Genomic DNA, 12981 nt, shown 5'->3' on the forward strand with positions numbered 1-12981 from the left:
GGCACACTTGTGGCACTGACGCCAGAGCCCACGAGGAAGCCATGGGGATTGGCTTCTGTTGCACTCTGCAGTATTTCCCTCGAAGCCTTTCAGTTGATATTTTTAAAAGAAAAGACCTTTCCAGGAAGAGAGCAGAAAGAAAGGCCTCACACTAAGGGGATGGATCAAGCACAGAGAGGTTTGGTAACTTGCCCATGGTCACACAGCTGGTGAAAGCTAATGATAGGACCAAGATTTGGGGGCACCCGGGACCACCCCTTCTAACACTGCCACATGGATAAAGGCGGCTAAACCTGGAGATTCACCTGCCCTTGCGTCTGCCTGGTCTAACCTCCCTCAGGATCCCTCCACGCCTATCTCCCTCTTAAATTTACAGCCACATGACCAGAGAGATGGCTTACTAGTTGGGAACACTTGCTGCTTTTATAGAGGACCTGAGTTTGGTTCCCAGCCCCCACGTGGGGCCTCACAACTGCCAGTAACTCAGATACAGGGTACCCAACTCCCCCTCCGGCCTCCATGGGCACCAGGCATGCAGAAGGCGCTCATCATAGAAGCAAAGAGGCACACACATACACATACTACATAAAATGAAATTTAAATACATCTTTTTTAATAAAAAATAGAGTCAAAGGAAAGCTTCATGATCCACTTGACAAAGGTAGACAGGGGTTGTGGGTTCATGTGGCCAGGCCTCGTGGCAGCATCCATAAATAAATGAGAAGATCAGCAGCAAAAACAAGTGTGGGCAGGTGACTGCAGCTGGCCTCTGAGTGACACCAGACGATGTCACAGCTGCCTTTGCTGAGGCAGGAAGAGTGGCAGCACAGGCCGTGCCCTGCCTGCACGTTCAGGGTGCGCTCAGAGGTAACAGGATACTCTTCTGCACCCCCAAGGCTTCCGAGATAAGACATATTGTAAATGTCAGCACTCTTTCTCTCTCTCACCCCTTCTCCAGGTAACAGCAACAACAAAATTATAACCTGAGTTCTTCATCTGGACTCCTTAGAGCCGGGGCTGATGGCAGATCCACAATGGATGCCCGTGGACTTATAAGCCACACCAGGCACCAGTGGGGATCTGAGGAGATGCAGGCATAGCCAACCAGCAGCCCAACTGCACCCCAAGACTGCTATAGATATAGCCCAACATGTTTATAGATGGTAACAGTATGTCCCAGTCCAAGAGGTTTGTTGCCTTCCCATGTCTTTGCACGTTGACCTCCTTACAGCTCATCATTCCTGCAGCCTGGTTCTGGCTGCTGGGCAGGAGTGCAGACAAGACACTGAGACTCCCCTAACTTTTCCACACAACCCTTCAATATTCCTGTCCATCATTTCCTCCTCCTCTGCCTAGGACCCAGGCAGCGTGGGCTCAAGACTCAGTATGGGAATTCCTTCCCACTGTGAACCCCATTGAGTCAGCCTTCAGAGGTGGCTAGAAGCAGCTCATCTGTCCTCGCTAGCTGGAGGTGCCCCATCTCACTACCCAGCCACCTTCAAGTGACATGTCTATTTCTTTAGAGAGTCAGGCCCTTACATAGTGCCAGGAGGATGACTTCAATGGATCCCAGTATCCACTAAGTAGGTGTGCACAAACCACACATGAAGTGTGAGCGCCCACCTCAACTTTAAATAGAATGAAGACACTGCCCACACAGGAAGACTCTTGATATGAGGTCCATGAAAAAAACAATTTCCTCAAATATTAAAAGAGAAAAGTTCAGGGGTCTGGAGAGATGATGGCACAAAGGTTAAGAGGGTTTGCTACTCTTCCAGAGGTACAAAAATTCTCAACTATTTTTCTCAAAGAAAAATTGAGAAAACAACATATGTAAGAGATTCGGGTCACTCCAGACATAATTACTGTGCCAACTGTGTTCATGGCAACAGTGCGGGATCCAGGAAAGCGAGGTCAAGCCTTGCGGTTGGTGTCCAAGGAAACGAGTTGGCAGGAAGCTCTAGACAATCCGCTGCAAGGCTTGTTACCACATTACCATGGTACCATCCGTGTTACCATGGATTCTGGTAACGTGCGGGCAGGCACTGGTTCAATGTCAGGTCTACGCCAGGGCTGCAAGCCTAACAAGCCCGGAACAGTGTGCTGGTGCTGGCTATCCCACCCGTGTTGTAGATGTTGATGCCACGTCTCTCCCTGCTCTTAAGTTGGTCCTGGTGGCCTTTCATGGCTGGCTTCCAGATTAGATACAAATAACCCCTGCTTGTGACTGACTGAATCCCAAGAATGACCTGGAAAATGGCCCCTGCAAGCCTGGCAGCTAATCACTGGGAGAGCTAACTCAACCACCAGTGCCTCCCAAGATCGCCCTCTGCTGGTGAACCAGGGTGGTCCTCTCCTGCTCCCTCACCCTCCCCTAGCCTTTGGGCACAAGCACCCCTCAGAAAAGCATGACCTGTTCAAGGCTGAGTTATATTCCAGAGGTCAGACTTTAGCTCATTCCTCCACTCAGTTCCTTATGCACCGTGCTCCCCTCAGAGGGGTGGCAAGGCTTCCTGCCCCCTGCATCCTGAACATGGCATGCTGGTAGGGTGGTGGTATGGGAATGGCTTTTGTGGATCAAGGATATAGGGACGTAGAGTTGGTACATCCCAGGGATAGCAGGGACAACAATGTCAGGAACCAGCTTCAACAAAAATGCCTCTTGCCAAGGTAGGGACATGGGGATCAGGGAAATAGTAAAGGCATGAATAAAAATAACACAGAAAACATAGGATAGTATCGGGAGGGGGAGTTCCAGTGAATACTGTTTAATTTTAATAATGTTTAATTTTCCTTACACTTTTATACCCAATACAAAAGGGGAAGACAACAACAAGCATCTTTAACATGATACAAAGGACAACTCGAACAGTTCATTGTTTCAACACTTTGAGACATCAAGTCTTTAGCATTGTGTTGTTTAGGCAGTGAAGTCGCCCAAGTATCCTGAAGGCAGCCACTCCCCAGGTTAAACCTCCAGTTACAGAAGGAGAAGTATGCTTGTGTATCCTGACCATCTGTCAGGGTGGAGTGGGTCTACCTGTATGAGCCATCTTAATGTCAAAAGGACCACGTCACCACATCCTGGTCAGGATGTGCAGCCCTGGTTGTCGTCAATGGTTTTGAGCAACCTCCAACTCTCTGACCTTCACACAAGGTGGAAATAGGCTCGCAGTTTTGGGGCCGCCACATAACAGGACAGTTTAGGAGATTCATGGGGAGATGGGGAGGCTGCACTCACAGGGGGTCACCGTCATCCATTTATGGGACATTCCTTCTGTTTGTGAGACTTGGGACTGGAAGCAGAGTCTGTAAGCCCTGCACACTGAGGTGGGAGTTCAACCCCAGAAGGAAGCAGAGCAGCTACCGCTTTGCAGATTCTGCTGCTGCGTGCCCATCAGCGCACCTGCAGATCGTATTCAACCCTCCCAGCTAGCCTGTGATCTCCTCACCGTCCTCATGGGGTTCAAGATGCAGAGATGACGGGTGGGATTTCTAGTAAATGATCCAGTCAGGTGGTTTAAAAGAACAATTTGTTTTCATCTCATAGTTGTGCAGTTTGCTGGGCTCTGCTGGGGGAGGGATCCTCCCATGAGGTCCCCGGGATTGTAATAGTCAGCTACTGGGGAAAGCTGGGCATGTGTTGGCAGCTGACTAGCCTAGAGTTTCTACTCACGTGACCTCTCCTGGTGGCTAACCAAGACTTCCTCTCTATTTGGCAATGTCAGAGTAGTTGAACATCATAGAAAGTAGCTAGTTTCCCCTATATTAAGTATTACACATGACCAGACAGTGCAGTTTATACCAAATGTTTAAGAATTAATTTCTTCATAATGTATTATCAGCAAATGTTTAATTTGTACGGCTATTTTATATATTTGTACCACAGGGGTAGTATAAAAATTACTCAGGCACAATGGGGCCTCAAGCGTGGAAACAGTTTACCTCACCCCGAAAAGTAGGTAGCGTCCTTCCTACCCCCTTCCACTGCTCAAGAATCACAGGGCACAGACTCATGGGCGCAGAAGGCTGGGCTCCGTATCTCAGGGGAAGGGCAGCTTTTAGGTGAAAGGTGGCAGGCGTGGATGAAGTCCACTTTGAAACTTGCTACACCAGACTCTGGTCCTAACAGCCTGACTCCAGTCTGTCCCTGCTTTCAGTCACTGTGTTCCCGTCTCCAGGTAACACACACCCAGTACAGGTCATTCCTGGTGGCTGGAATAAGGCACCCTAGTGGCATGAAGAAGGAATTACCAGGTCAGGGAGACCTTTGCATGCAAACACTTGCATGCACATACACATCACACTCAGGCACTTGCACACATACACACACACATGTACACAGTCATGCACATGATCACATGCACACACCCCCTTCCGCTTCGTGTAACATTTATAATTGCTGGTTACGTGGACAGAGCTCTGAGGCAGCGAGGTTTGCTCTGGAAGTGAGAAGCCACGCGATCCAGTCCCATCTCTACCGCAGTATGGTTGATGCTGGGCGCTTGAGGCACCAAGAGCCCCAGGAATGGAAGGGCCCCCAGACCTTCCCTAGAATCCCAGCTGACCCGGCTATGCTCTGCTTTTTCGCCCCAGATTGGAGAGCCACACTTGGTGATCTGCATGGACTGCTCAGCGGACACCATGACCAACCGCCTCCTGCAGAGAAGCCAGAGCAGCCAGCGAGGGGAGGACACTGCCAGGACTATTGCCAAGCGCCTGGAGGCCTACCACCGAGCATCCATCCCCGTCATCGCCTACTACGAGACAAAGACACAGCTACGGAAGGTGAGGCTCATCTTCAAATGGGCTACACGCTCTTTCCTTCTCAGAGAAAGGAGAGGCACGCTTTCTTACAAATCTGGGAAAGTTGCAGGCAGCTGCAGGAGTGAGAACAAAACAGGAATTGCTTTCTTCCCTTGCTCTTGTCTTGATCGGAGGTGAATATATATGAATAGAAGAGGGCGTTGACCATGGCAGTGCACCGTTTTTAATCCCACCACCCAGGAGGCAGGGGTAGGCGGGTCTCTGTGAATCTGGCCAGCCTGGTCTACACGGCAAATTCCAGACTAGCCAGAGTCATATAAGGAAAACTTGTCCTAAAAAAAAAAAAATGAGTATCTGAGGTCAGATGGCCATAAGAAGTTGGTCACTAATCTGCAGCAGGTGCCATTGTAGTCGCTGAAACTTCTTTTCCCAAAAGACAGACAGCAAGTGTGGGGCCTAGAGCATGAGCCTGTGATCCCTGGCGAGGCTGAGACAGGAAGATTTCACCTAACACACGAGGACTGGGGAGCACTCATGGGAGCACCCACCTAACACACATGAGGCCTGAGGAGCACTCACCTAACACATGAGGCCTGGGGAGCACCCACCTAACACACATGAGGCCTGAGGAGCACTCACCTAACACATGAGGCCTGGGGAGCACTCACACACATGAGGCCTGAAAAGCACTCACCTAACACTCATGAGACCTGGGGAACACTCACCTAACACACGAGGCCTGAAAAGCACTCACCTAACACTCGTGAAGTCTGGGGAGCACTCACCTAACACTCATGAGACCTGGGGAACACTCACCTAACACACATGAGGCCTGAAAAGCACTCACCTAACACTCATGAAGCCTGAGCAGCTCTCACCTAACAGGTATGAGGCCTGGATTCAATTTCCAGTAATGTAAAAAGAAAAAGGGAGGGGCAAGCTTAGGCGAGAGCTCTAGCATTAACTGTAGGTGGTGCCAGACCTCAGGTGAACAGGATGACCCAAGGGCAGGCCTGTTTCAGGTCCTGGATTTGACACCTTTGGGTTCTGGAGTTCACACAGGGCTTGATTGGCACTTGGCTCCTTTGTACCTTGGGGGAGAAGAAGCACATGAGGCCAGGCCAGTTGGTAGGGTTGGGGGGGGGAGGGAAGCTGGCACATGACATCATACATGGGGCTATGATGGGAGGGAAGGCTGGCACATGACGTCATGCAATGCAACAGTGCAGTCCACATGGCCTTTAATACCATTAATACCACATACTTGGCACACTCCCCAGTCCCCGTTCTTTCCCAGATTCTATAACTTGTGTCTGGTCTAACCACATACGGTGGTTTGATGTAGTTTGAACCTACAGCGCTTAGGGTTTTAGTAGGGCAGGCAGAGAGCACAGGGTGTAAGGTCAGAGTTACACGCAACCCGAGGACGAAGCAACATGGTCTAGGGACATCACCAAGAAGTCAGTAGAGGAAAAGGAACAGTAGAGCCAAAGGAGAGGCCACAAGGTCAGGAGGGCAGGTCACTCACTTGTCGGTGACATTAAGGGTCAAGGAGAGAGGTGCAGAAATGGGAGGAGGGGCGTGCGAGAATCTATCAAAATGGAGCCACTGTGGGCTTCCTTCTGCAATTCACTCCCCTGTCCTCCAGAGAAGAGCACAGAAGGTAGACCGCAGGGCAGCTACTGGGGTCCGAGGAAACATGGGAAGGGCACGAGGGTACAGTCCCCAGAATGGCAGGTATCAGTCAGCTCCTAGCAAACTGCTCTCTGAGGCTAACATTATCAATTCCTGGGGTAAAACTATTGAGAGCGATTTTTTTAAATTTAACTTTATTATGTGCATGGGTGTGAAGGTGTCAGATTCCCTGGAACTGGAGTTACAAACAGTTGTGAGCTACCATGTGGGTGCTGAGAACCGAACCCGGGTCCTCTGGAAGAGCAGCCAGTGCTCTTAACTGCTGGGCCATCTCTTCACCCCAAGAGCAAATTCTTAAAGTCCTAAAGCTATCTATGCCCCCCCCCACTTTCAGAATCCTATGCCCTGAGTAAGAAAGGTTGAGAAAGTGCCTCTTCTGCAATCCAGAATGTTGAAACTCTCAAGTGTTTCCTGTTACCACTTGTTGCCATTAAACAAACAACAAAGACTTATACCTTTAAAAAACTAACAGGCTGATGAGCTATGGGCAAAGGTGTCTGCCACCAAGCCTGAAGACCTGAGTTCAGGTGCCAGGACCCACACACTGGAAGGAAATTCCCACAACACAACCCCATGAGTTGTCCCCCTCTGCTCTGCACACTGGCGTGCATGCACCCACCAATGAATAAGATGAAAAAATTAGTAAAATAAACAAACATGAAGGTATCACGTGAGTGCACAGGAGTAAAACTCAGGGCTGAAGGTGGAAGCGAGTGCCTCCCCTAAGAGCTCTTGCTGCTCTTCCAGAGGACCTGGGTTCAATTCCCAGCACCACACCATGACACAATCATTTCTTAAAGAGTCCCGGGGAATCTCACACCCTCTTCTGTCCCCCCAAGGGCATTGTATGTACTTGGTGCACAGATATACATGGAGGCAATACGACCATCTATACATAGGAATAAAAATAATTTAAAGAAATTTAGGGCTGCAAGAACCTTTGTAAGGCTAAAGCCCCTAGGAAGCTTCCCCACTTGGTGCTGCCTGGAACAGCCGAGGAATTCTCCAGGTAGAAGGGAACTTCTTCCACTTCAGTCTGAGACTGGGGAAGGCCAGACAGAATTCAGTTTATCGCATTTCAGGATCAGGAAATCCCCCCACCTCTGTGTTTCTTCCTCTCTGTCTTGAATTATCTGAATCTAAGCCTGCAGACTCCCAGATAAATGGCTCGTTGACACTGAACTAACAGGGTTCTCAGAGAAACCTGTGCAGTCCTTACAATTCTGTGTTACTCTCCAAGACATCAGGTTCCCAGGCCTCTGGCTCCTCTCTCAGGCTTCCCCTTGTTGGGGATACGGCATCTGGATCCAGAGAAGTAACATTTATCATCTACTTTTTCAGTATTGAAAACGGACACCAGAGAACAGAGGGGAGACGTGGCTTGGCTCCACTGCCTTGCCAGGTCCTCTGTGTACACAGTGGCTGCCAGATCAGCTCTTAGAGCGCACTCTCCGCCTAGGATGTAGGAGTGACATGGGAACGATGCACGGCTTCTGCTTCCTGTCTTAGGATGCGAAGGGGGACCACACCACAGCTTCCTCCCTTCCGTCTGGGTTCTGCAGGCAGCTGCCATCAACCACCATGCTCTACCTGGGATGTGCAGGCCTCAGGGCAGAGCCCCACAGATGGATAAGCTAGCCCAAGTGGGGAAGAGCTAGTCCACAGAGGGTGAATTTGCTAAGTCAGTAGCTGGAAACGAAGCACTTGTGAAAAGTGCCAACACTGACCAAATATTGCTGGAAGCACTTGTCTGGGTGGTGGAAAGTCCCAGGCCAGTCGTCCTCCTCACGGGTCTTTCTGATATAAAGTGCTGGCAGCAGCTGTGGGAATTCTTCCAGCCTGTTAGTTTATGATTCTTGGTGGAGAAAAGTTGTCCCCTTCCGTTTTAATCATGCTCATTTTTAAAAAATATAGCAAACCCATTTCTGAGTTCCATCGCCCAATGGGGGTGAACACGCCAGAGCAGGACTGCGTACAACACGGTGGTGGCCTGGGCGTGGTGGTGGGCGTGGTCACAGAACGTGGTCGCAGAGCTAGGCCTGGACATGGTGGGCGTGGTCACAGAAGGGCCTGGGCGTGGTGGTGGGCGTGGTCACAGGCAGTGGGCTAAGCAGACAGCATAGGAAGTGATGGGGCAGACACTAACTCTAGTCCACTCTGACACTGGGTTGGTTCCTGAAGCCCACATCACTCAGAGAACCACCAGCTTCATAATTACACATTACATCCCCAGACAGAAGCAAAGAGAAAGAACAAAGAAAACAAGCAGCCACCAAGGTCACCCTCCTCACTTCCCAGCACTAGCTCTGATTGAAAACGAACAACAAAATCCAATGTCTTCTATACTGATCAGGACATCCCTCGCGTGGGGCTATCAAGTTTCAGAGCCTTACACAGGCAGACCCGTCGTTTGAGAGGAACCTGCTCACCCAGTGTTCCACTACACACCAGGACATCGCAGTTTACCTGCAGGCTCAGCCCTGGAGTCTTTGGGGTGAAGTGGATCATGAAATTGCTTATGACTGAGAACAGCGAGTTGCTGCAGTCATGGGGACCATGCGCAATGTGATGGAGGCTGCAGTCTCATGTCTGCTAATCCCATAAACCCTTTTCTGCTCTCAGAGGACAAGGGACTCGGGCATCTTCTTAGCTTACTGTTTAAATGTGCTAAATCTGCAAGCACCAAAAATGGACCTTAGAATTGACTAAGTATGCTGAAGCCCGGGCACTCAGGAGGTATGGTTCAAGACCAGCCTCAGATGCATAGCAAGTTCGAGTCCAACTTGGGCTATGTGACTCCTTGTCTCAAAGCACCCCACAAAATGTGGCTCTACATATGTAAGTTGGTCTGCCTCATTCCTGTGCAGAAATAGAAGAGCCCCTTATATTTCACCTAAATTACGCTATGGGAACTGAGATGAACAGGCAGAGGGAAGGACCGGGGAGAAATGGAGAGGACAGAGGCTCTGGGTCAACCCCATTGCTCAGGCTCCCTGCGCTGCTCCTGCTCCGTAACTCCACTGCGGCAATCCACTTACCTCACCAGAGACACCCTCGCCTCCCAATAGGAAACAGAGGCTGCACTTAGGGTGACTCACTAGCCTAATGAGGCTGGCCAGCTGTGAATGGGTTGCCCTCTCACCACAGCCAAAAGCCACTTTCTACTGGGAAAGCCTGTTTCTCTAGTTTTTAAACTTTCTGACAGACTTCGCAGAAGCAAAGACCACAGCATGAGTCTCTGGGGAAAGAGTTTCCATAGACAGAGAGACAGAGGATAGAAGATAGAAATCCTTGTATTTAAACCATGTTGCAAAATGAAGGCCGTACACGGAAGCTAGCACCGCCTCCCACCCCCATCCTCTCACCCCCCCAGCTCAAGTCAGATTGGCCAGGAATCCCCGAGCACTGTCCTTCAGAGCAGGCACTCAATGGCTCTCTGTGTGGAAAGGGATCACCTGCTCCCATGAGAGCATCCCTTAGCCCCACTGAAGCCCAGGATCTCCCACCAGGAAGATCCGGAAGCCTGTGTGGGAGGAGGGGAAACATGCCACTCAAGCAAGTCATGCTCTGTTGGCCAGCTGTTCTGTGTTGAGCCTACCTGTCAGACTCCGGAGATAAAACAGTGCTGAGAGATAATCTCATCCTCAGGAACAACTGGATGATGATGAAGATTCTCTCTGGCTCAAACTTTGGTCAAGCTCTAGAACATTCCAAGCCCATCTGTAGGCTTCATATATAAATCAGTTTTAGCAAAGACCACTAAATCAGCACTACCCCATGCCCATCACCTCCTAGAGTATGTCCCTGTCTGTGACATCCTATGGGAAACTGGCCTTGAACTCCTGACCTTCCTGCCCCTACCTCACCAGTGCTAAGATTATAACCACAGCCCACCACAGGTGGCTTTCCCCCAGCTTGTCTACTGCAGGAACCGTTAAGTGGGGTTAGCTGGCGTTTGCTGCCGCTTGGTAATATCCTTACTGGCCTCCACTTTGCTTCTTACCTGTAAATTCCCACTTGCTGACGCTGTATTCAGACTTGACATTGTCGGGGGCCCTACAGCTGTCTCCCGGCCCTGAACAAACACGGCATAGTGGGGCACAGCTGCATTCCAGTACTTGTACTGCAGGAACACAGGGGTAGTGTGTACCCCATACTCATCTGTACACGACAGACGCCTGGTGGTAAACACTTTTGATCCCGTCACACAGGCCAGTCTGGTCTACATAGTTTCAGCCTAAGTTGACATAGTGAGACCCTGTCTCACAAAAAAAAAAAAAAAAAAAGAAAAGGAACTCAGCCATGGCTAATACAGAGCATCCAAGCAAAGCCCAGTTAGCTCAGCTCTAGTTCACGTCCAAGAGCTCAGTCAAAGCCCTGAGATAGGGACAGCAGCAGGCTTGGGTACACGGTTACGGACTGTCGTTGCTAGTGCAGGACTCTCTGCTTTACTTCAGCGGCTGTCGGTTCTTTGCAAAGTTTTACACCTATGTCTCTGTTCTTCAGAAACCTTTGTCTCTACATTTCCTTGTAGCTCACTCTCCACCTCCCATTCCACCATCATTCCTTGACCCATGTCCAACCATTCAGCCATTTAAAAATAGCTAACTGGCCGGGCGGTGGTGGCACACGCCTTTAATCCCAGCACTCGGGAGGCAGAGGCAGGCGGATCTCTGTGAGTTCAAGACCAGCCTGGTCTACAAGAGTAGTTCCAGGACAGGCTCCAAAGCCACAGAGAAACCCTGTCTCGAAAAACCAAAAAATAAAATAAAATAAAAATAGCTAACTTCCGGGCAGTGGTGGCGCACTCCTTTAATCCCAGCACTCAGGAGACAGAGACACGCAGATCTCTGTGAGTTCACGGCCAGCCTGGTCCACAGAGGGAGTTCCAGGACAGGCTCCAAAGCTACAGAGAAACTGTCTCAAAAAACCAAATAATAACAAACTATCTGATAAATAACGATGTAGTTGACAAGTATCAGACTTTAGTTTTGTGGTCTGATCCTTGGCTTGGACGACAGGAGTCACCTTTCAGTCACCTGTCCTTCAGGTCACTGTTCTTTCATTACTTCAACTTCACACGTGGCATGACTAGCCACCTTTATCATTCTCAGAGTTTGTCTCTGCTCTCCCAGGACTGTGCGAGACATACCTAATCCTCAGCCCCTTGCCTGGCTCCTACCAGTGTGAACTCCTGCTGGACTTCACTGCCAACGAGCGCCGTGCCCCTGCACAACTGCACTGTTGTCTCTTGGCGGCTTCGTCCCTCAGTGTCCTCTGCTGGCACTGGGGCAGAGGAAGCCAGGAGCTGTGAGGGACCTAAGCACAGGGGTGATGACCCCTGCTACAAAACACTTCAGCTGAGGGCCCTAAACAGACTTTTAAAATACGTACACTTTGAAGAGTAAAACAAACATTCCCATAACCACCGAACAGGCCAGTAAACACTCGCAAGCCCCACCCCAACGCCCCACTGTCTCCTTGGGTCCCATTCTTCTCCAGGAGAACCAACCATATTCTCTCGTGAGTCATCTATCTTTCTGGTTTGATCACCGATGAAGAGATCAATATAACTTAGCTTTGTTTCTAGTCATGTGTGTATAAACTTAATGTGGATCTCCGTTATTCCAGCACTTCAGGGCTGGAGGCATGGAAGCAAGATCCTCTGTTACATAAAGGAGTTTGGGGCCAGCCTAGAATACATGACACTTGTCTCAAAAAAATGTGGAAAAGAGAAATGAAATACATAAAAATATTGCTAGATAAGATTTTGGGAGTGTTTAAGCATGTAAAAATTGATTTCTGGTTGCAAAATTGAAGCTACTGTAGGCAGGTAACAAGAATTAAAAAAAAAAAAAAAAACAAATTGTTCCTCTAAGTTACCTCAAACAGCCCTGAGCTCTCAGGAAAATTGTCTCCTGGGCATCCATGTTTCCTGTATATTGCTGTATATTCCACAATATTCAAGTGTGGAATCAAAAGACTGGTTAAGAAAATGTAGCTTATCCAAACATAAAAGGAAAACCATCACTTATATCCAGGGAAATGTAAGAAGTGGAGAGCAGGTTAACTACATGCTCAGAAAAAGCAAACATTGCATGTTTTCTCTTGTATGCAGAATCAAGATTCTAAAAATAAACCATTAAAAAGGGGGCCTTTTTGGAAGACAGAGAGGCAGTGGGAGACAGGATGAGAGACTGGAGAGCTATCTATGATTGAGGGATGCTGTGTGCAATTATGAAGACATCATGGTAAAACCCACTATTTAGTACAATTAGCAGATGGTAAAATCATCTGAAAACGTGCCGACTGTGCGCGGAGCCTCTGGCAAGGGGCTGGATACTGTACAGAGCCTGGGCATTCACTGGGCCCTGTGCTGCAGCCAGTTCTTAGACCACCTGCAGGGATCTTACCACCACCAGGCCTCTGCCTCCTCCCAATACTTTCCCCACTTGTTAGCATTTGGATGAACCTCCACAGCTGATGGCTTCAAGCCCTCGGGACACTGCTGGTGACCAT

At 49.5% G+C, this 12981-nt stretch overlaps 1 protein-coding gene across 1 annotated transcript in view; it reads left to right on the plus strand.

Annotated features, from left to right (window-relative positions):
* Window positions 1–12981, plus strand: part of Ak5 (adenylate kinase 5) — a 167408-nt gene that overhangs the window by 151882 nt on the left and 2545 nt on the right. Inside the window, exon 13 of the mRNA XM_041653609.1 lies at window positions 4597–4788. Coding sequence (XP_041509543.1) covers window positions 4597–4788 — 192 coding nt within the window. The remainder of the gene's footprint in view (window positions 1–4596; window positions 4789–12981) is intronic.

Source organism: Microtus oregoni, unplaced genomic scaffold, assembly GCF_018167655.1.
Source record: "Microtus oregoni isolate MIOR12 unplaced genomic scaffold, Mior012 000000F_ref0000247, whole genome shotgun sequence".
Taxonomy (NCBI): Eukaryota; Metazoa; Chordata; class Mammalia; order Rodentia; family Cricetidae; genus Microtus; species Microtus oregoni.